Source organism: Sapajus apella, unplaced genomic scaffold (genome assembly GCF_009761245.1).
Source record: "Sapajus apella isolate SASKATOON/1434 unplaced genomic scaffold, GSC_monkey_1.0 scaffold37, whole genome shotgun sequence".
Lineage (NCBI taxonomy): Eukaryota > Metazoa > Chordata > Mammalia > Primates > Cebidae > Sapajus > Sapajus apella.
Genome location: NW_022436977.1, coordinates 6903127 through 6926292, shown reverse-complemented (window position 1 = coordinate 6926292; position 23166 = coordinate 6903127). Strand labels below are relative to the sequence as shown.

The window sequence follows — 23166 nt, the reverse complement described above, 5'->3', positions numbered from 1 at the left end:
TTTTTTTTTTTTTTTTTTTTTTTGAGATGAAGTCTTGCTCTGTCTCCAGGCTGTAGTGCAGTAGCACGATCTTGGCTCGCTGCAACCTCTGACTCCCGAGTTCAGGCGATTCTCATGCCTCAGCCTCCCGAGTAGCAGGGACTACAGAAATGTGCCATGATGCCCAGCTAATATTTGTATTTTTAGTAAAGATGGGTTTCACCATGTTGGCCAGGATGGTCTCGATCTTTTGATTCGTGATCCACCTGCCTCCTCCTCCCACAGTAGATAGAAATATTTCTATAATAAATACATAATAAATTACACTAACCTGTTCTCTGAATGAATTTACTTAGTGACTTGGGTGCCTATTCAAACGCCTGCTGTAACACACTGCCATAGAGGAGTGCTCTCAGGATCCCAGCAGTGCCAGGGATTTTGCCTGACACTACGTGACCCAGAAGGTCTCCTTTCCTTAGTTTCCGTCAGTTGTCACATCCCGCTGTTGTCAGGGGGTCCGCGTTGACCAGCCCACCCCTGCCTGTCCTGTGTGCTACTGCTAACCTCCTGTGGGCGAGAACCAAGGTGATCCTCTGAGTTGAGGCTGCTTTGGGTTAAGGGATGATAATGTCCTTCTTACCCTGTGTTCCAGCCATCGCCCAGACTATCAAATGCTCCCACGAGCGATCGGTGCACCTGTTCATTGACTCCTTGCTGCACGCCGGCACGCAGAGCATGGCCTACCTGTGCAGGGACATGGACAGCTTCAGCCAGGGCCTGTGCCTGAGCTGCAAGAAAGGTCGCTGCAACACGCTGGGCTACCACGTCCGCCAGGAGCCGCAGAGCAAGAGCAAGAGGCTCTTCCTTGTGACACGAGCCCAGTCCCCCTTCAAAGGTGAGTGTGGAGCCGGGAAGCCTTCAGAAGGGCAGCATGCAGACCCCTGTCCAAGGGGCTCAGAACACCCCTCAGCTCTTTTCCTGGAGGTGGATTTGCTCTACTGTTGCAGTGTTTCTGAAACTCTGCAGGCACCAGACAGCGACAATGACACAGCCTTTCTCCCAAGAGCGTGGCCACCTTACCACCAAGAGCTAGGAGGAGAAACCTCGATAATTTCTAAAACGACCCTTGGGTTAGCCTCTCTATCCATTTTCACAGTCCCCTGGAATGTCAGATCTGCAAGACCACACGCAGTTCACCTGGGCCACCCAGATCTCACTGTACAGGGACTTGGGGCGTCTCCAAACATAGCCTAGAACCCAGTTCTTTCATCTCTGTTCACAGCCCCTGTGAGAAAACTAGATTTCCAGACTGCATTTCATTCCCCCCAAAATTTGCATCAGCTGATCTTAGAGGATATTACTGTCACCCTGAGGCACTCCCAAGACAAGATTCAGCATTCAGCTCCCAATGTTTCCCAGTCAGATTTTTAACCTCAGGGCAGAAAGTGGGCCTGGCAGCTCTCAGGATTTGCAGAAAGGACTGTGGCCACGTCTTGGCTGAGGCCAACAGAGAAATACACCACTGAAACCTAAATCCTCCTGGAGGGAACAAGCTGACATCTGTTGCCATTAACATTTCTCCCTAATCCTTAAAACAGCTCAGGAGTGATTTAGCATCTTACAGTTTCATCCCACAGCCTCTCCAGCACTGGGAGAAGAAAGCTGGTGTTGTGCCGTTTGACCATTACCGTGCAGATATTTGTATCTGGAGAACGTGAACAGGCCGCCGCCACCACTTTGCTGTTAGAGAGTGTTTTACAAAACAAAACATTTGGTGCAGCCATCGACCCCTCGTGGTTCTCACAACAGCCGGGCGAGGACAGCAGGGCTGGTTATTATCCCATTCTAAAGAGGAGGAAACCAAAGCTCACGTGGGGTGCCAACAGCTGCGCTGCTATAAAGAGACCTGGCACAGGGCCACCTGACTCCCAGTCATGAGTTCGAACTCCCAGGCAGCTTAGTTTGGAGGCGCAGGATTCCTCTTGTATCTGAACTTTTGCTCTCCAGCCAGGTTTCCCTTCCGTGAGTCAAGCAGGTTGAGGAATGACAGAAATTTCTTGCGGGTGCACATAGCATTTAAAAAGTAGTTGGCGTGAGAGGAGGATCTTTCGGGTCAAAGGGTCCCTCCAGTGCCTGTCCCTTAGGGCTGGAGGAGATGGCAGCATGCAAGTGAGGGAATTTGGAGTCCCCCTGCTTGGGGGCCGGGCTGGGGGAGCTCCCCCTGCAGGCTGTCAATTAGAGACTCATTTGGGTTAACCAGCTCCTTTAAATGACAATGCCGCCTGGAGTGAAGCCTGTTCGATAATCACGTTTCTCTGGATCTATTTTAAGCATGGAATGTTCGCATCTTGAGGAATGTTTCAACCCTGCCATTTTTCAGATGGGGAAACCAAGGCCGAGGCAGGGAAAATGATTTGTCCGGAGACAAAAAGCTCTTGGCAGACCTGGCATTTAGACCCGGGGCCTCCAAACAGTGAGTGGAGTGATTTTTACCTCCCTAACCTACCCCTGGTCTGTTTGTGGGGTGAGAGGGGAGGTGAAAGACAAGGGTAGGGCGATTGCTTTCTGCTTGAAATCAGCTGGGAAGAAAAGAGGTCATTTTTCATCTTCCAGGGCTGAAGTGGGTACTTTCTCTGACATGAGCAGCTTGGCCCAGCCTGAGAACATCTCCTGGGGGCTTGGAGATGGGGAAGGAAGGGAACCATCAAGAGAAGGGTAAACAAGAGCAGTGGGCATCAGCCAGGCCGGGCTTCTCCCATTAGCCAATGATCCCAGTGCCCAACCACTATACACTGCTGGTGTGAGCGCACAAGGGTCCCTTTTGTATTAAAGAAGACCAAATTGCATTAGGGCATCATTATCTTACCCACCAGCTACCAAAACCAATGTACTCATCCATCCGTGTATTCTTCAACACAGTCCTACCCTCATGGGTCTCGGCGGAGACCAACCTACAATGAGTCCCTTGGAGACCACATTTGTGTCTCTTTATCACCAGCTATTAACATCTTATCTTGCTCCAGGGACATCCAGTGAGGAGGAGGCTAAAGGCAAGACTGCCTCAAACTGGTCAAGAACCGAAACTCCCAGCCCCGATGGAGGTTCCAGTGCTGAGCTGTGGCTTGCACCACACGCTCTCCATTTGTTTATTATTTTTATTTATTTATTTATTTGAGTCTCACTCTGTCACCCAGGCTGGAGTGCAGTGGTGCAATCTTGGCTCACCACAACCTCCACCTCCTGAGTTCAACCCATTCTCCTGCCTCAACCTCCTAAGTAGCTGGGATTACAGGCGCCCACCACCACACCCAGCTAATTTTTGTATTTTTAGTAGAGATGGGGTTTTGCCGTTTTGGCCAGGCTGGTCTTGAACTCCTGACCTCAGGTGATCCGCCTACCTTGGCCTCTCAAAGTGTTGGGATTACAGGCATGAGCCACCACGCCCAGTCCACACCCTCTCCTTTTCTGTCACCTTTCAAATTCTCCCAGTTCTGCTTCAGCCCCTCCAGTGAGCAAAGTCCTCACCCGATCAACGCAGTTTCACTTGCTAGTGGAGAGCAACCTCTCTGAGGTCACATCAAACAGCCCTGGACGTGGCTGGAAAGCGCACCCATGTGAGGCTCGCCTGTTTGAAGCAGCTGCTCATGGGATGCTGCTATCTGTATAATGTTATGTTGTCCAATATGGTAGCCACAAACCATATGTAGCTATTTAAATCCACATCTCAGTTACTTTAAATTAAATAAAACCAAAAATTCCGTTTGTCAGTCACAGAAGCCACCTTTCAAGTGCTCAAATACGTAGCTGCCGCATCAGAGAGCACAGAAATAAAACATTTCCATTGCTGCGGAGAGTTCTATTGATGGTGCTGGGATGGAGACTTTAATCTAGGCCACCACAGCTACACCACTGCCCGCCCAGCACGGCTGTGATCATCGCTGACTTGGGTCCCCGAAGCCTATTTCGCCAGCCACCTCCAGCATTTTGATGAATACATATTACACTCTTAAAAGAGCAGACTTGCCCAACCCCGGCCTACAGAGAAACCGCAATCCCTATTTTTCAAAAACATCTAATTGTACTATATATTTTAGTACAGGGTCTGGTTGGGCTAGATAAACATCGCCTCCTGATTGTAGTTTCACAAAGGATGACTAACTTGGCCCGAATTCCTCTGGCTCCCAAGATATTTCGACAAAACCATCAAAGGATCTATTTTCTACAACCGTACGCCAGAACTCGGGTAAACACTGCGAGAGTACAGCAGTAGCAGGAGAGAACTGGGAAACAGTCGCTGAGTGAAACGAGGCAATTTATCGCCCACTTCCATTCTCACTCTCTCACGAGGAACCTTTACCAGTTTGGGAGCCTGTTTTTAAGGGAGCGGGAGGGAAACTGATCTGCGCGGAGTAAATCCTGTTTCTCCAGAGCCGCGTCTCATTTCATCCTCAGAGCAGTCAGACTAGGTAAGGGCGGGTGGGGAGAGAAGGGGCTCTTGGGGAGCACTCCGCCCAGGCACTGGGCTGGATGTGTTGTACACGTTACCTCATTTCCCATTTGATCTTCACAGCAACCCCGAGACAGATACACAGACAGAGAGACACCGTCAGGGCAAAGTCACGCAATTTGTGAGCAGGAAGCACAGCACTCAATCCCAGCTGGCCCAGATTCTGCAGCCTTTTTCCCTGTCACTGCCCTCGGCCTCCTCAGGGGCCTCCTCAGGCGTAGGACCAAGCCCCCTCCACCGAGTGCCTCTCCCTCCTGTGGCATTCCAGCTGCATGTCCCCCCTCCCCCTCTCTGCCCTCCTTCCACACTCCCTCTTCCAGCTCTCCGTCGCTCTTCTGTGCTCCCCATGCTGCAACTCCCCCTGCACTGTAGGCTCTCTGGGCTGGGGGTGAGGGTCACTTGCTTCTGCTGCTGGCTGCAGCCCTGAGAGCTCCCTTTCCATCCTGCTGGTCAGCGAGAAGACGAGCCAAGCTGTGACTCGGGAGGTCTGTCTGTTTTTGGCTTTTCTCAGCTACTTCTTTGGAAGGTTTCCACTGACTTCAGCGAGAGTTCCAGAAGAAACAGGGGGTGTCGTAGACAGCACAGGCTTGGGGTTGGGATAAGGAGTGTCAAGATGGCTTTGCTGCCAACCACTTATGTGACCTTCACCTAATGACAAAACCGATGTGAGCACCAAGGAAGGGGTGTGAACAGACACGGGGATGAGCCACTGGCATGGGGCCTGCAGGAGGGTCTCGGCACCTGGCCTGGTCAGTTCAGTGTGGAGGAAGGAAGTAGGTAACACCCAATTAACACATTCTGGAAAGCAGGCATTTTCTCATCACCGTCTTGTCACATTCTTACAGCAACATTACAGGAGAGTTTTTAATCCACATTCACAGATGAGGAAATTGAGCCCCAGAGAGGCTATGTGGTCTCAAAATCACAAAGTGGCATGTGGCAGAAAGGACTCAAACCCTGGGCTCTGTCTGTCCGTTGAGGACCCTTATTATCCCCATAGCACAAAGAGCTGGCTACAGGATGCCAGTCAGTACGACAGTCTTGACCACACACACACACACACACACACACACAAACTCCCCCATCTCCGCAGCTCACGGGCAGCAATAGACCCCCCACAGAAGGGGCAGGCATTGGCCAGGCACGGTGGCTCACACCTGGAGTCCCAACACTTTGGGAGGCCAAGGTGGGAGGATCACTTGAGCCCAGGCACTCAAGATCAGCTTAGACAACAAAGCAAGATCCCATCTCTACAAAAGAATTAAAAATTAGCCAGGTGTATTTGGTGCATGTCTGCAGTCCCAGCTACTTGGGAGGCTGCGGGAGGACTGCTTAAGCCCAGAAGGTCAAGGCTGTGGTGAGCCATGATGGTGCTACTGCACTCCAGCCTGGGTGACAGAGTGAGACCCTGTTCCAAAAAAAAATCAATTTACTTTAAAAAAGAAAGGGGCAAGCATCCAGTCTCATAACAACAGGGCATCACATAAATGGGGCTGTACTGTGAAGCCCAAATGTGGCCATGAAAATACACACGCACACAGGTATTATATATAAAGCTTTACACAATCACTTTCCCTTTGCTTCTTCACGTGCGCCTACTCTGAGTCCATTCATTTTCATTAGGCCTTGCTGGCACCGGCTGCCTTGTTTGCACAGCAACACCCTGGACAACACCATCCTGGACTCTCAGTCCTGTGATCTTCAGCTTCCTTCTGAGTTAGAGGCATTTCAGGTCTAGGAACGAGCCCTCTGGGCTTGGGAGAAAAACACTAGAGGTCTCATTCCTACCATCTCCATGAGAGAAATCCGTACACTGAGGGGGAAAAAAGCCCTCTTTCATGTTTGCAAAGAAAGTTATATCTCCCAGAGCCAACATCTAATGATTCAGAATCATTGTTTCTGGGAGGCAAAAAATAGAAAGAAATATATTCTCTTTTCATAAATTCCATAACCTGATCTTGTGAAAAGAAATGTAAGTTTTTCTTTTTTAAATGGCACCAGCAGGTTCCACACAGGGTTACAATCCAGGATTTTTCCCAGTGAGGAGAATCTCTGGAAGCCTCAGATTTCTGCTCTTGATGGAGTTTGCCTGATCACATTTGAGGTCAATGGACTATTTCATGCCTTTCATCTTTAAGACCTGAAATAATTTATCCTGCCAGAGCTTGAGAGTATATTGTACTGGTCTCTTTGCAGTCACAGGATCAAAAACATTCTCCCCAAATAATTTTTTTTTTTTTAAAGATGGGGTTTCGCCATGATGGCCAGGCTGGTCCTGAATTCCTGACCTCAGGTGATCCACCCACCTTGGCCTCCCAAAGTGCTAGGATTACAGGCGTGAGCCACTGCGCCCAGCCCCCCAAATCATTTTTTAACGTCCTTATTAAACATGTCATAAGGTAAAGTGAGCAAAATCACTCAGACTTTTTTCCTTAATCTTTGTAACAGCATCATTGCACTGGGGGTGGCAGGGTAGAACACTAGGCAAATTAGCTTTTCTTTTTTATATTTTCTTTTGAAGAAAAATGCTTACAAAAATCCAAATAAGAGTAAATAATTAGGGCTGGGTGCAGTGGCTCACCCCTGTAATTCCAGCACTTTGGGAGGCCAAGGCAGGAGGATTGTGTAGTCCTGGTCTCTATGAAGAAGAGGAAGAAGAAGAAAGAAGAAAGAGGAAGAAGAAAGGAAGCGGGGGGAAGGAGGAGGAGGGAGAAGGAAGAAGGAGGAGGAGGAGGAGGGAAGAAGGAGGAGGAAATAACTGGTTCTCAGCATGAAAGACCCTTGTATATTTAAAGTTAATTTCATTTCAAGCTTTCTCAAAAAAAGTAGTCAGGCAAGATTCCCTATGCAGACATGGAGTTTCTCAGGAGTGCTCCTGCAAACTCAAACGTGCCTCAGCCATCAGTGCAGGCCCCCGCCGTAGCCTGTTCCCCCATGAGCCTCAGAATGCACGCTGGCTGGGCTCCTCGCAGCCCACACACCTCGGCAGGTTCCACCCTCCTGCAGAGGTGCTACTCCAGCCACACATGTTGCAGAGACAGGCAATTCTCACTCACAGGATATGCAAGCTAAAGGGGCCTTTGCATCCTCTGCAGCTGACTCCTGAGTTTTACACAAGCGCCTTCTCCTAAAATCGTGGAACCATAGCATCTCAAAGGCAGAAATCAATCTCCTCCTACTCACAATTTAAGAAAAATGGCATCGCCAAGACAAGAGCATGAAATATTTTTCTGGGCTCAGGGACCAGATGTTTAGGGGACAGGAGAGAGGACTCTGTGGCAGTGATAGCCCAGGATGGATGTCACGGGGTCAGAGGTGGCAGGCACTTTGTCTTGGTGGCTTCATTGGAAGCAGGTGTTGACCACAACTTTCCATCAAGGGCTGTTGGCCATTTGCTTTCAAGGGACAGACTTAGCTTGCAGAACCAAAGCACCAGGAGATACAGAAAGAGTCTTTTGCAATTAGACACACCTGGCCTGGACCAGTTGAAGAAAGCAAGTAGGCCTCCTTACAAAGGGGTGGGCAGTATTAAGGAAACCAGCAAGGGCTGAGGCTGCACCCTGTCTCTAACAGCAGGATGGATGGAGCCAGGGAAGGGACTCGCCATGGGAGAGCAGGAGCCGTGGAGGAGGGGCTGCTGCTAACTGTGGAAGGGCAGAGGGTGCACAGTCAGGTTCCAGAGCACGGGGCAGCAGAGGGATAATGCCCTGGCCTCTCTCTCCTCTGCCCTGATCTCCTACTAGTGCCTCTCCCTTCAGCAGTCACACCCAACCAGAAACCAGTCGACAACGGAGCCTGGCAGATGCAGCCTAAGGGATCCCATCCTGGGGCTCAGAGCTGAGCAGTGGAGGGCAGAGTGGATGAGGACAGCAGGGTTAGAGGAAGTAGACAGACAGTACCCAGCAGGTTAACATTATTAAGTCTGTTATGAGGACAAAAATGATGTGTGCAAAACACTTAGTATGTAGCTTGACGCATAGTAGGATCTCAACAAATGGAAGCTATTGTATCATTCTTGGTCTCTTTAATGCAATTATATATCCATGTTTTTCTTCACTCAACAAGCCTGTTAAGTACTCCTTGGACGCCTAGTGTGTGCTGTGTCCTTGTGGAGATACAAGCAGTAGTGTGGCTCTGCGACTGCCTTTGGGGAGATAGGACATGGACGTAGATCCCCATGAGACGTGGCAGGGGCCTCAAAGGACCTCAGCCTCTAGTTCTTTTTTTCTTTTTCTTTTTTTTTTTTTTTTTTTGAGACAGAGTCTCGCTCTATCACCAGGCTGGAGTGCAATGGCGCGATCCTGGCTCACTGCAACTTCCATTTTCCAGTTTCAAGCAATTCTCCTGCCTCAGCCTCCCGAGTAGCTGGGACAACAGGCACACACCACCACACCTGGCTAATTTTTTGTACTTTTAGTAGAGACGGGGTTTCACCATGTTGGCCAGGATGGTCTCGATCCCTTGACCTCGTGATTCGCCCGCCTCGGCCTCCCAGAGTGCTGGGATTACAGGCCTCAGCCACCATGCCTGGCCCTTTTTCTTTTTCAATACTTGTAAAAGCTCTTTCTTTTTCCAACCGGATTCCAATTAGAATGCAAAGCACCTCACGCATACTGCCAATTACATGCTTTTACCTGCATTAAGCACTAGGCTGAACACACAGTAGACCTTTCCTGCAGAACACATGAAACTTGCACAAGAACATAAAGAAGAGAATGACATTAGCACTGTGCCCTCTCCAGGGATGAGCACTGTTAATATTTTTGTGAATTCCCCTACTTCTGTGTATTCCGTTTTGCAGCGTTGGCCTCACACTAGACAATTTCATAACCTGTGGGTTTTTGTCGTTGTTGTTTTCTTTTTCACTTCTTTCATAAGCATTGAAATCATTCCAAAAATAGCTTTTAATGGCTTCATAAGAGTAAATCACATGTTTGGGACTATAAACTGAAAATCAGCAGACTGACTTCTAATTGCAGCTTCATCAGTTATTAACCACATGACAACGACAAGTTACTTTTTCTGAGCCTCCGCTTCTTCCTTTGTAAAGCGATGTGGGAGGGAAGATAAAGCAGGCACCTTATACAGTTGTTGTAAAGAGAAATGAGATAATTATGTGACTATTAGCTTCATGTCTGGGACATGGTAAAGAACTAAATGGTAGTTATCATAATTGCTGTTATTAGTTCATAGCTGTCCCTCTATTACTGAATGTTTCAGGTGTTTTCAGTTTATTTTTAAACAAATATTAGGACATTTTTTGACTTAAATCTCTTTCCAGAATTCAACTTTTTCCTTAGAGTATATAAAGCTAGTGGTCCTGGGAATAAACATGTAAAAAGTTCAAGTTCTGGAGTCAGGCTGCGTGAGCTGACGTCCCAGCCATACACGACTTAATAGTTTGTGATCCCAGAAAAGGCACTTAAATGCTCTGTGCTTCAGGTTCCTCTTCTTAACATGAGATAATAATAGTGTCATTTGTTGGCAGGTTAAGTGAGATGATAGATGCAAAGCATCTCACGCATACTGCCAATGACATGCTTTTACCTGCATTGGGCACTAGGCTGAACACACAGTAGACCGCCAATTAATACATATCATATGAAACTGAATGAAGATTGGTTACTATGAGTGTTCCTTGAGTTCTCTGGAAGATGTCCTGTCTCCTCATAAGGAGGTTGACCCAAGGCCAGCCCTTCCACGTCTTACCCTCTTCCACCCTTTGGAAAGAACCTTTGGCAACTTCTTTCTTTGGAAACTGCCTTTGGAAAGCACCTTCCTTTTTGTCTCATTTTGACTTATAACACTGTTTGCTTGTTACAGTTTCCTTGACCAACTCCTAGATAGTGTAAGACCTCTCCAGAGGCTTCTGGGATGACAGGCTAAGTCCATTTCTCCAATGGTGCCACCCAAGAGTTTAGGGACCCTTCCCAGGACTTGTGCCTATAGCTCTTTTCTTTCTTTTTCACCCACAGCCTCTTTTGTTGTCTTGAGGGCATCAAATTACTTTACCTCAGGCTTAGGATTTGAGCACCTATTGTATTACAGCACGGGTCCCCAACACCCGGCCACAAACTGTGGCCCATAGGAACTGGGCCACATAGCCAGAGGTGAGTGGCGGGTGAGCAAGTATTATGTCACCTGAGCTCTGCCTCCTGTCAGAGCCGTGTGGGCGTAAGATTCTCATTGGAGGTGGGCGCGGTGGCTCAGGCCTGTAATCCCAGCACTGTGGGAGGCCGAGGCGGGTGGATCACGAGGTCAAGAGATCGAGACCATCCTGGTCAACATGGTGAAACCCCGTCTCTACTAAAAATACAAAAACATTAGCTGGGCATGGTGGCGCGTGCCTGTAATCCCAGCTACTCAGGAGGCTGAGGCAGGAGAATTGCCTGAACCCAGGAGGCGAAGGTTGCGGTGAGCCGAGATCGCGCCACTGCGCACCCCACTCCGGGTTAAAAGAGAAGAACTATTCTTTCTCTAAAAAAAAAAAAAAAAAGATTCTCATTGGAGCGTAAAAATCCTGTTGTGAACTGCACATGATAGGGATCTAGGTTGCATGCTCCTTATGAAAAGCTGATGCCTGATGATCTGAGGTGGAAGAGTTTCATCCCGAAACCATCCCCTCTACCCCTACACTGGTCCGTGGAAAAATTGTTTTCAACAAAACCCAACCCTGGTGCCAAAAAGTTGGGGACTGCTGATGTGTAGGGCACCTATAGTAAGTACCAGATACGACGTGAGCTAGCTCTTACCTAAAGCAGAAAACTCTTGGCCTACAAATCAACTCAGTCTTCGGCTCTTGTTGTGAACATAAATAAACATTCAGTGCTTCAGAGATAACCCCTTTAGTAAACCCAAGAGATATCCCCACTCACATGAGTAAATTAAGCACAAAATTCAAATGGGAAGATCCATTTATGCCAATTAATTACACAATAGGATTGCATAATTAATCTAGAAACTCAGCAATACAGGTATACCAGGACACTGGAGCTGGCATGTTAGCAAAACAGCATTGGCAATCCCCTCCACTGGGCTTGCTGTATAGATACCAACCTCCAGCAGAAATGGTACCATGTGGGAGTTAGTAGATTGATTGATGAAGAGATGAATTTCAACATGCTGGGTAAAAGGGATAGATGGCCAACTGCCTAGTAACCATGATCTAATTTTTTAAAATTCTCTTACAACAAAGCTTGAAACTCAGGTCTTGAATCCTCGTGGGTGATTTCTGTCTAGATGTTCATGCACATTGTGATATGTCACTCCCAAACAAACCATCAGTTCATTCATCCCACAAAAGTTTATTAAGCGCCTACTGTGTGCAAGGCACTGTTAGGATTCATGGATTAATCAAAACAGAAAAGGCAAACACACAGCAAGCATTCCATAAATCCCTTATCCTTTGCCCAGGGGAGACACGCATCTTGCCACAAGCCTGGACATGGCCTCAGAATCCATCTCAACACAGGACTCCGGGCAGTTATTATCAATCAAATGGAATTAACGTGCCATATTCAACCTGTTTGCAATCTTGGAGCTATAGAGAATACGGATACAAAAGAACCCAGGAGGTCAAGGCTGCAGTGAGCTGAGATTGTGCCACTGCACTCCAGCCTGAGGTGACAGAGAGAGACCCTGTTTCAACCAACCCCAGCCCAAAACAAAAACAAAAATCCATGCTGGTCTGGAAGTTGGACCCTGTATCCAACCCTGGGGAACCCACTGGGGGGAATATGGAGACAAGAGAAAGAAGTCCAAGCAGCAATCAGTCATCTTGAAATGAGGTAGGATAATTTTCAAAACAGCTCCATAGCTATGCAACCACACAAGCTAAGCCAACACCATCTAGGGTAAGGGACACTAACAGCCCACAGGCTGCTATTTGACCTTGAGGAAGTCACCTTGCATGTATGTGAGCTCCAGTTTTCTCATTTATAAAATGGGAGTGATCATCACAATGCCTACATCACAGGGCTGTGGTAAGTAAATGAGATGACGCAATGTATTCAACAATGCAACGTAGTTAACATTTAATGATGCAACGTATTTACCAATGTCTGCCTAATAGTAAGCCATTGGCTTTCAACAACTAAATGTAGAATTTATTAAGTAAAGAAGAATAAAAAAAATTATCTGTTTCCAACCAACCCATCAGTAGGAGGACATTCTGGACATTTGATAAAACAGAAAGTTTTCAGGCCCAAGTTCTAGAACTGAAGTTATTTCCATTAGGAAATGTGCTCATTAAACCTTACAGAGCTTGTTTCCAGGAACTGCCACAATATAAACACTTGGTCATTAGGGCATATATTGCTTAGGTGGAGCTCTGCCCCACCCTGAAACACACCCCACCAGACAGAGGCAATGGTGTAAAACGGCAGTGTGTTCTCTCTTGCCTTGTCAAATGTCCAAAAGGCATATATTCTTTGACTTATGAAAGGAGACCCTTGCCAAACACACAAAATACTACAACAGAACTTGCATCTAGAAATCAGGGAGAGTGTCAGATATCCTATACTCTTATTCTGCCTTCTTTTGTTGGCAAATATTTATCATAATTACATTACAAACACAATATAAGTCCTGTGCAGACATCTAGGAAATACAGAGAAGACAAACCACTATTTAGGAGCCAAAAAAATGTTGTTAACATTTTGATATCTAGCTATCCAAGCTTTTCCCTCTAGATGTTTAAATTTTAAGAAATTAGAGATTTTTAAATTTAAAATCTCTGCTTATCAAATTATTTCTCTCTTTCTCTCTCCCTCTCTCTAGTTTATCATTACAACTTCAAGATCCATTTCATCAACCAAAGTGAGAAGCCAACACAAACAACTTTTACCATGTCACTACTCGGAACAAAAGAGAAAATGCAGAAAATTCCCATCACTCTGTGAGTAGGAGGTGTAGTCCCCTAGGGTGATGACATGCTTATTTTTCTTGCTGAGTATAAATGGACTCTGTAATTTTCAAGGATCAGGCCAGCCATAGCTACTTGATTCCAGATGTAAACCAAAAAGCATCTGAGACAAGTCTCAATCAATTTAGAAGTTTATTTTGCCAGGGTTAAGGACATACCCATGACACAGCCTCGGGAGGTCCTAATGGCCTGTATCCAAGGTGGTCAGGCTACGGCTTGGTTTTATACATTTTAGGAAGACATAAGACATCAATCAATACTTGTAAGATGTACACTGGTTTGGTCCAGAAAGGTGGGACAACTCAAACTGATTTGGGGATGGGAGTGCAGGGGAACTTCCAAGTCCTGGGTACATTCAAAGATTTTCTGATTGGCATTGGTTGAATGAGTTTATCGAAAGATCTAGAATCAATAGAAGGGAGTGTCTGATTAAGATAAGGGGTTGTGGAGACCAAGGTTCTTATTATTCAGATGAAGCCTTGAGGTAGCCAGCTTCAGAGAGAATTCATTGTAAATGTTTCTTATCAGACTTAAAAAGGTCCCAGACTTAGTTAATTCTCTCTTGGATCAGTGAAAAGACCTGGAAAGGGAAGGGTATTCTCTACAGAATGTAGATTTTCTCCCCAAGAGACAGCTGTTCAGGGTCCTTTCAAAATATGTCAAGGAAATAGATTTTAGGGTAAAATAGTTCAATTTCTTTCAGGGCCTGCTGTCTGTCATGTGATGCTAATACTGGAGTCAGGCTGGAATTTGGTGTCTTATTGCTACAAAAAGTCTGCTTCATCCGTCTTAAAATCTGTGTTTTAATGTTAATGCTGGTCAGTTGTGCCTGAATTCCAACGGGAGGAGACTATAATGAGGCATGTCCCCCATCTCCTCTTCTCATCATGGCCTGAGCTCATTGTTCAAGTTAACTTTGGAATGCCCTTGGCCGAGAGGAGGGGTCCGTGAGATGGTTTGGAGGCTTAGAATTTAATTTATAGTTTACACGGGCTTGAGCTTTTGAAAAGCAGTCATGCACAGGGCACTGTGGTAGGTGCCAGATACTACCTGAGCTAGCTCTTGCCTAAAGCACAAAACTCTTGGTCCACGAATCAACTCTTAGTATTTGGTTCTTCTTGCAAACATAAATAGATATTTGGTGCTTCACAGACAACCCCTTTAGTAAGCCCAGCTCATCCCACGTGGCCAACCTGGTCAGATAGGACATCCACCCATGCCCAGGTGCTCACATCCCTCCTCAGCCTCTACACAATATAAGTCCTGTAGAGATGCTTAGGAAACACAGAGAAGGAAAAACAAGAAGATAAACCACCATTTAGGAGCAAAAAAAATGTGGTTAACATTTTGATATCTGTCTATCCTAACTTTTGCATCCCACCACCTGCTTAATGTTACACACTGTGGGCTGAGCAGACAGGGAGGCCAGACGTGGCCCCACCAGGACCTGCAGTGCAGAGGCGAGTGATGATGGGCAGAGCAGGTGTCCCCAAGAAGGTCCCCAGAGACTTTCCAGTGAGTTCATAACCCAGAAATTAAAGTGATATCTTTTGACTTGGCACAGATTTCCAATTTCAATCAGCCTGCTTTGCCAGCCTCCCCATCTGTCCTTCACCCTGTTACCCACCTGCTCACTCTGAGGCTCCCCAGCCTCTCTGGCCTCTCAGCCCTCAGCATGGACTCTCCCTAGGAAGTGACACTAGCCCCTCACCCACTCAGGGACGGTCCTGAGCTTCTCGAAGATTGCCCCCAGCTTTGGATCTCTGATCATCACACTGATTCCGTCAGTCAGGAAGCATTTGCTGGTGCTCTGTTCAACATCTACCTAAGGATACAGAGGACCCCAGCCTCTGGAGGCTCACAGCCTGGCAGGGCAGGTGATTCTTAAACAGTTCTTCACAGCACACTCAGGAAGAGCTATGTCAAGCCACACAAGGGACCCCCTCCATCCAGCTGCCTCTCCCTAAATCCAGGGCTGCCTCTGCACTGCCGGAAATCTCTCCTAGGAGATGGTTCTCAGTAGTGGAAAGGGCATCTCACCACTCCTGTCAATGTTGGGATATTTCAATGTCTTGGAGATGGGTCAGTAAAGCTGATAATGATACCTCAGAGTCTGCATTTACATCTTGCTCTAAATCGACGCATCCTTTTTATGTGTGGTTTTTCTATTACGGTTGTACTTCACTGTTTTAATAGAGATTTCTACTTACATGGGGGGAGGAGCATTACTCAGGAGAGAGGCATACCGTGTTACTCGAGAGAGAGGCAGACTGTGTTAAACCTACAGAAAGCTGAACTGTCCAGACGCCATTGTCGAAGCCCCCCTGTCTCCATGGGGGCTTCTTCCTAGAATCGAAGCTAAGGCGGGTGGATCACAAGGTCAAGAGATTGAGACCATCCTGGTCAACATGGTGAAACCCTGTCTCTACTAAAAATACAAAAATTAGCTGGGCATGGTGGCGCACGCCTGTAGTCCCAGCTACTAGGGAGGCTGAGGCAGGAGAATTGCTTGAACCCAGGAGGCGGAGGTTGCGGTGAGCCGAGAACGCGTCATTGCCCTCCAGCCCTGGTAACAGGAACGAAATTCAAAAAAAAAAAAAAAAAAAAAAAAAAATCAAAGCTAAAGAAAGTTAACTAGATTTGTTATAGCAGGACATCTCAGAGATTTTTTTGATGTGTTAACACAAAATAGTATCATTTTCCCAATTTTATTATCTGGAAATCCCTTTTTTATCCTGGTACACCTATGCTAGCTCTAACAATAGTCTGTTGAACACCAGTTTGGGAAATGCACCAAAAATCCTAAGTCACTCAAGCAAACATAACACATCCTGAATGTATATAAGCATCACTTTGCTGTTACAACTAAACTGATTGTGTCTGATTTTCTTTGTATATTCAAGGAACAAAGGAATTGCTAGTAATAAAACGTATTCCTTTCTTATCACGCTGGAAGTGGATATCGGTGAGCTGGTCATGATCAAGTTCAAGTGGGAAAGCAGCGCAGTGTGGGCCAATGTGTGGAACACGGTCCAGACCATCATCCCGTGGGGCACAAGGCCCCACCACTCGGGCCTCCTTCTGAAGACGATCAGAGTCAAGGCAGGAGAAACCCAGCAAAGGTGACTGCTGTTTCAATCTGCTTTTAACATCTATTAGGCAGCCACTTGTGCCAGGCAGGTTCACAACTGAATACTCATGTTCATCATGTGAAGTATTGTTATGCCCTAGCGAGGGAGTACAGAAACTCAGAAAGGTGAAGTGACTATCCCAACTTTACACAGCCATAGGTGCAACGCCAAGGATTCACACCCAGGTCTTTGGATCCCACAGCAGCATCTCCCCACTGCCCATGGCTGATGCTACCTGCCCCTGGAGGCCGAGAACCTCTGCACTAGCCCGAGGCTTCTCAAACTTCAGTGCAGGTGAATCACCCTGTGACGTCAGCGCTGCCGGTCTGAGGTGCTGTGGTAGATGCAACATCTCTTTTTTGTTCTTTGCCCAAAGAACTGCTTTTAACAGATCACAATCTCAAAAATCCCAATGTATCTCTCTCTTTCTCCCTGTGGTGGTATCTTTCAAATGTCATATGCCAAAGAATTACTGGGAAGCCTAACACATTTGCAGAATTCCTGCACCAACCTGCATAGCTTCTGATTTATGGTGGTCTTGGGAAGGGATCCAGGATGACTGTTGTTAAATAACAGCACTAAGAGATAAGAAATGCTGCTGTGTTTGATTTAACATCCCCCATGGCCCCAAAGTCTCCAGCGATAAGAAGGTGTTGGGGTGGGGAGTAAAGAAAAGGAGGGAAGAGGCAGGGCACGGTGGCTCACACCTGTAATCCCAGCACTTTGGGAGGCTGAGGCAGGCCAGTCACCTGAGGTCAGGAGTTTAAGACCAGCCTGGCCAACACAGTGAAACCAATCCCTACCAAAATACAAAAATTAGCTGGGTGTGGTAGCTTATGCCTGTAATCCCAGCTACTCGGGAGGCTGAGGCAGAAGAATCACTTGAACCCAGGAGACTGAGGTTGCAGTGAGTGGAGATCACGCCACTGCACTCCAGCCTGGGTGACAGAGCAAGACTCTGTCTCAAAAAAGAAAGAAGAAAGAAAGGAATAAATGAAGGAAGGAAGGAAGGAGAAAGAGAAAGAGAGAGAAAGAGGGAAAGAAAGAGAGAGAGAGAAAGAAAGAAAAGAAAGAAAGAAAGAAAGAAAGAAAGAAAGAAAGAAAGAAAGAAAGAAAGAAAGAAAGAAAGAAAGAGAGGAAAGGAAGGAAGGAAGGAAGGAAGGAAGGAAGGAAGGAAGGAAGGAAGGAGGGAAGGAGGGAAGGAAGGAAGGAAGGAAGGAAGGAAGGAAGGAAGGGAGAGAAAAGAAAAAAGAAAAGAAAAGAAAAAAGAGAAAAGACAGGACGATCCAGCGCTCCTGAAATCCTCCCAGTAGAACAAAGGGCTGCCCAACATTCCCTGCCACAGTGACTGTGCTTTTCTGCCATCCATGGTTCTCCATGGCAGAATTCCGGGCTTCCCCGGGCCCTCTCCTCTCTACTCCCTTCTCTATTCAGGACACAGTCTCTCCTCTCCCATCTTCCCTTGTTGCGAACGCCGTGTTTCTCTTTGGCTTGTCCTCACAGAGGGGGAAAACAACAGGCTCCTAATCTCTGAACCACCCCTTGGGTTTCACTGCCAGGAGCCAGACTGTGGCAGATTGATGTCCCCTGGGTCCCTTATACAATCACACTCTCAGATTTTATCTCCCTGGCAATTACTAAGAGCATACTCTGCCTTCTGCCAACAGATCTCCCAACATGATCAATTTGGGAAGATTAAACTGCTCACTCCTCTTCTGCATTGAGCTCTTCTCACACGACTCTTTGGTCCATTAGTGCAGTGCTGCTTCTGAGCTCCGACCCTGCCCACATGCTCTTATTCGGAGAGCAATTCCTGGGTTTGGGTGGCTGCTCACCCTGCCAATCCCATGTGGCTTGAGCTGAAAGGTTGTCTAAAGTACAGCACTACCTTCTCCACTGGGGCACACCCATGTGGTACTGAAGAAGAAATGAGGAGAGGGAGGGGCCTGGCGCTTTCAGGACTCCCACATGTGGTGGGCATTGAACTAGGCGCTCCATGCATTGATCTCACGTGATCTTTGCTGTGATCCTGAAATGGGTAGTACTGGCCGTGCAGAGTAGGAACCGGAAGCTCACAGAAGTTACACAGCTTGAGGACACGGCTCAGAATTGTCCCAGTCCAGATTTGACTGGAGTTTGTCTGATTAATTACCCATTCGTTGGCGGTGGACTATTTCTAACAATTCCTTCTTCCATTAGTTTTGGTTCCAGTAACCTGAATGTTCTCAGTCTAATCTAGCAGAGTTGCGGTGCTGGATATTAACATATACATGCATCAAACCCATCCTTAGGAAGCTGAGGCAGGAGAATCACATGAACCCCCAGGAGGCGGAAGCTGCAGTGAGACAAGTTCTCACCACTGCACTCCAGCCTGAGGGACAGAGTGAGACTCCGTTTCAAAAAAAAAAAAAAAAGGAATGAAAGTACTGGGGCAGCCCTCCTTTGTTCTCCCCTATGACAGCTCATCTAAGGGTTGAGGTTTCAGGGTGACTATTGTTTCCCTGACCACATTTGCCTTGACTTCAGGGCAAACACTTTTAGTTCCTTAACCTTTTCTCCCAAGGCAGTCCTACCTCCCCAGCCTTCCCTCCTTGGACAGGCTCCGGTTTGTCAATGCTATTCTTTTTTTTTGGGGGGGAGATGGAGTCTCACTCTTGTTACCCAGGCTGGAATGCAGTGGTGCAATCTCTGCTCACTGCAACCTCCACCTCCTGCAAACCTTGAAACTTCCAGGTTCAAACAATTCTCCTGTCTCAGCCTCCCGAGTAGCTTGGATTACAGGCGCACGCCAACACCCCTGACTAATTTTTGTATTTTTAGTAGAGATAGGGTTTCACCAGTTTGGTCAGGCTGGTCTCAAACTCCTGACCTCATGATCAGCCCGCCGCAGCCTCCCAAAGTGCTGGGATTATAGGCGTGAGCCACCACACCTGGCCCCTTTCATTCTTACACAACTGAAATCACCCCAGGCAGAACCCCAGGAAGTCTTATACTGATTGCTTTCACTCTCTTGGGTTTTGTTTTTCTCTGAAGTTACAAAAATATTTGCGAAGGCCGAGGCAGGTGGATCACGAGGTCAAGAGACCTAGACCATCCTGGCCAACATGGTGAAACCCCTTCTCTACTAAAAATACAAAAATTAGCTGGGCATGGTGGCATGCGCCTGTAGTCCCAGCCACTCGGGAGGCTGAAGCAGGAGAATTGCTTGAACTCGGGAGGCAGAGGTTGCAGTGAGCCAAGATCACACCACCGCACTCCAGCCTGGCACCTGGCAACAGACAGAGAACCCGTCAAAAAAAAAAAAAAAAGACATTACATAAATTGAATAGAATTTGATAAAAGATGAAACATTTCAATAAGCTCACCTAATACTTAATGCTGTGTTTGCTTTCTGTTTTCTATTCAGAATGACATTTTGCTCAGAAAACACAGATGATCTACAACTTCGCCCAACTCAGGAGAAAATCTTTGTGAAATGTGAATTAAAGTCTAAAATATCAAAGCAAAAGATCAGATGAGATTTAATGAAGACTCAGTGTAAAGAATAAATGAATCTTATTCCTTATCTGGAATGGCTGCATTATTTAGAATCCAAAATTACATAAAGAATCTCACATAAAGTTTAAATAAAATTTAGATTTAAGGGGGATATGTTTCACTCTTACAAGCTGAGCTTTTAAAAACTATGATATAACTATTTTCCAGTATTAGTACAACTAAAAATTTCCCAATTTTATCTCTAGTTAAATGTTAATATATGCAAATCAGTACAAGTGCAAGAGCCATTTTAGGTCTGTTGCTCTAATTTACAATGTCTTTCATAATTAAGTCAAGTTTCCCACATTTCCTTGCTAGTTTATTCTGACCAGTTTTTGAATCATGCTGGAAAGATACTTTTTTATTAGGTAACTAGTGTTCCAATAAAGCAAATTCTAATTAATCACCACTAGTTATGTATACCAAAATACATACCCTTTAAGGCAATATAGATCATAAAAGAAAAATTCTAATTATTCTAATAGTCATACAAATCATATAATCATTTCACAGAACCAAGCACTTAAAAGTAGAATTCTACTAAAACTACTAGTGATAACAGTGAAAGCTGGACAGTTGGTCATTTTAATAATGAAATTACAAATTAAATAAATATAATTATTGTCTCTTACTAATGTTTGCGACTAAAGGCAACAAAAAAACTTGGAATATCTCAAAGAGTTTGCTATGGACTGAAGGTTGGAGTCACCCCAAAATTCATATACTGAAATCTAATCCCCAGTGTGATGGTATTTGGAGGTGGGGCTCTAGGAGGTGATTAGGTCATGAGGCTGCAGCCCTCATAAATGGGATCAGTGCCCTTATAGGGGATAAAGGACCAGAACTCTCTGCCATGTGCAGATACAAGAAGGCAACTACATGCAAACCAGGAAGTAGACCCTCACCAGACTACCAATCTGCTGGCACCTTTATCTTGGACTTCCCAGGTTCCAGAACAGTAAGAAATAAATGTTTCTTGTTTAAGGCATCCAGCCTATGGCAATTTGCTATAGAAGCCTGAACTGACTGAGAGAGTTAGATGTCAAATTTCAAACTGTCCAATAAGTGAAATAATAATGTTTTGATCACCAGATTCTATCACAAAGCACATGGTGACAATGGGCACTAAATATGGTAATCAGTTAGATATGTGTTTTACATAACTCAGAGAGAGGAACATGCTATGCACATTAAACAACCTAACCTAACATGCACATCGGCTCAGCTCTGTAGAGCCCATAATTCATGTTCCCTTCACCAAAGCAGGGTAAATGGGGGCTCATGAAAACAAAAATCCTGGAAAGATGTCTGCCTCTGACTAATCAATTTAAAATTAACTTGCATGATTCACTTTTATTTCCCTTTGAAAGACCTAGAAATCTAAAAAGTTTAGGGTGGAGGGATAGGAAGAAAAGCTGGTCCAAGTTTCCAAATGAAGCATTCTGTCCTGCAAAAGTATTTGTCCCCACTTTTAGAGAACGTGCTTGAATATGTGTCTAAAATTGATAGATACTAAAATGAACAATATTTTCCATTATGTCTAAAATACTAAGGTTTACAATAAAATGTTTGTGCTGGATTGCCAGGTTTTATCATTAACAATCCAGAAGAAATTTAAAATATCACTTTCAATACATAACAGGGAAACACTCTTTGCTATATACACAACAGAGTCCATGCATATGTATTCCAGGAGACATGTATGTGAGCCTTGACATCATCACAACCAGAAACAGCCCAAATGTCTGCCAGTACAATGCAGAAATGAACTGGGGTATAGTCTTGCTAATGGATTGTCATACAGCCGTAAGAAAAATGAACCGGGCCAGGCGCGGTGGCTCACGCCTATAATCCCAGCACTTTGGGAGGCTGAGGTGGGCGGATCATGAGGTCAAGAGATCGAGACCATCCTGGCCAATATGGTGAAACCCTATCTCTACTAAAAATACAAAAATTAGCTGGGCGTGTGGCACGTGCCTGAAGTCCCTGTTACTCGGGAGGCTGAGGCAGGAGAATTGCTTGAACCCGGGAGGCGGAGGTTGTAGTGAGCCGAGATTGCGCCACTGCACTCCAGTCTGGTGCCTGGCGATGGAGTGAGACTCTGTCTCAAAAAAAAAAAGATGAACCAAAGCTATACACACATAAGAACAGAGCTGGGGCCAGCATGAGGCAGCAGTGCATCTAAGGAGCAACATTTAAGGAAGCACTCATGCATTTTGCCTTCGCACAAAGATGTAAAAAATAGATAGAGTATAATACAAACAAAACCAACCTATATTGTTAGGGATGGGTAAACAGGTGGTAAAACTCTAAATAAAAGCAATAACAGGCCGGATGCAGTGGCTCACACCTGTAATCCCAACACTTTGGGAGGCCAAGGCAGGCAGATCACTTGAGATCAGGGGTTCAAGACCAGCCTGGCCAACAAGGTGAAACCCTATCTCTACTAAAAATACCAAAATTAGCCAGGCGTGGTGCACACCTGCAATCCCAGCTATTTGGGAGGCTGAGGCACGAGAATCCCTTGAACCCAGGAGGCAGAGGTTGCAGTGATCTGAGATCTTGACATTGCACTCCAGCCTGAGCAATGAGACTCTGTCTTAAAAACCAGAGAGAAAAGGAAGCAAAACCAAATCACCATCACAAAAGTGAGGCTGTGATAATCCCAGGAAAGAGGAAGGGCACCCTGCAGTTCCAGGCGCTGGCAAAAGTCTACTTCTTACTCCAGGTGGTGGGTACACACACATTCACTGATTTAATCGTTCCATTCCATCCACATTTCATGCACTTTTAGTATGAATGTCACCTTTCACAATGTGAAAAAAAAAGTGAAAATAAAGGGCAGAGTTCAAGAAACATGTTTCTATTATAGTGTGATATGTTTCAAAAGTAACAGTTTCACAAGCAATATAATTAGAAATTATTTCATCTGTAGTAAGAAAACTTGAAGTGCCACAATACATGGTAACATTTTGGGCAGAGAATTCAGCAAGCATCCAACATGAGGAGTAGTTCACTGGAACGTCTGAAACTCCTCGTGGCGTGTCCAAATCTGGTTGCCAATTCTGTTGCCGGTGGATTATTTTCAC

The 23166-nt window shown here is 46.0% G+C and overlaps 1 protein-coding gene across 1 annotated transcript in view; it reads left to right on the top strand.

Moving 5' to 3' along the window:
- The window catches only part of LIPC (lipase C, hepatic type), a gene marked incomplete at its 5' end in the record, with an annotated part of 26963 nt that extends 6858 nt beyond the window's left edge, over positions 1-20105 (top strand). Inside the window, 4 exons of the mRNA XM_032297322.1 lie at positions 632-874; positions 13265-13382; positions 16313-16531; positions 19947-20105. Of these exons, the coding sequence (XP_032153213.1) occupies positions 632-874; positions 13265-13382; positions 16313-16531; positions 19947-20058 (692 nt within the window). The remainder of the gene's footprint in view (positions 1-631; positions 875-13264; positions 13383-16312; positions 16532-19946) is intronic.
- Between the last annotated feature and the right edge of the window lie 3061 nt (positions 20106-23166).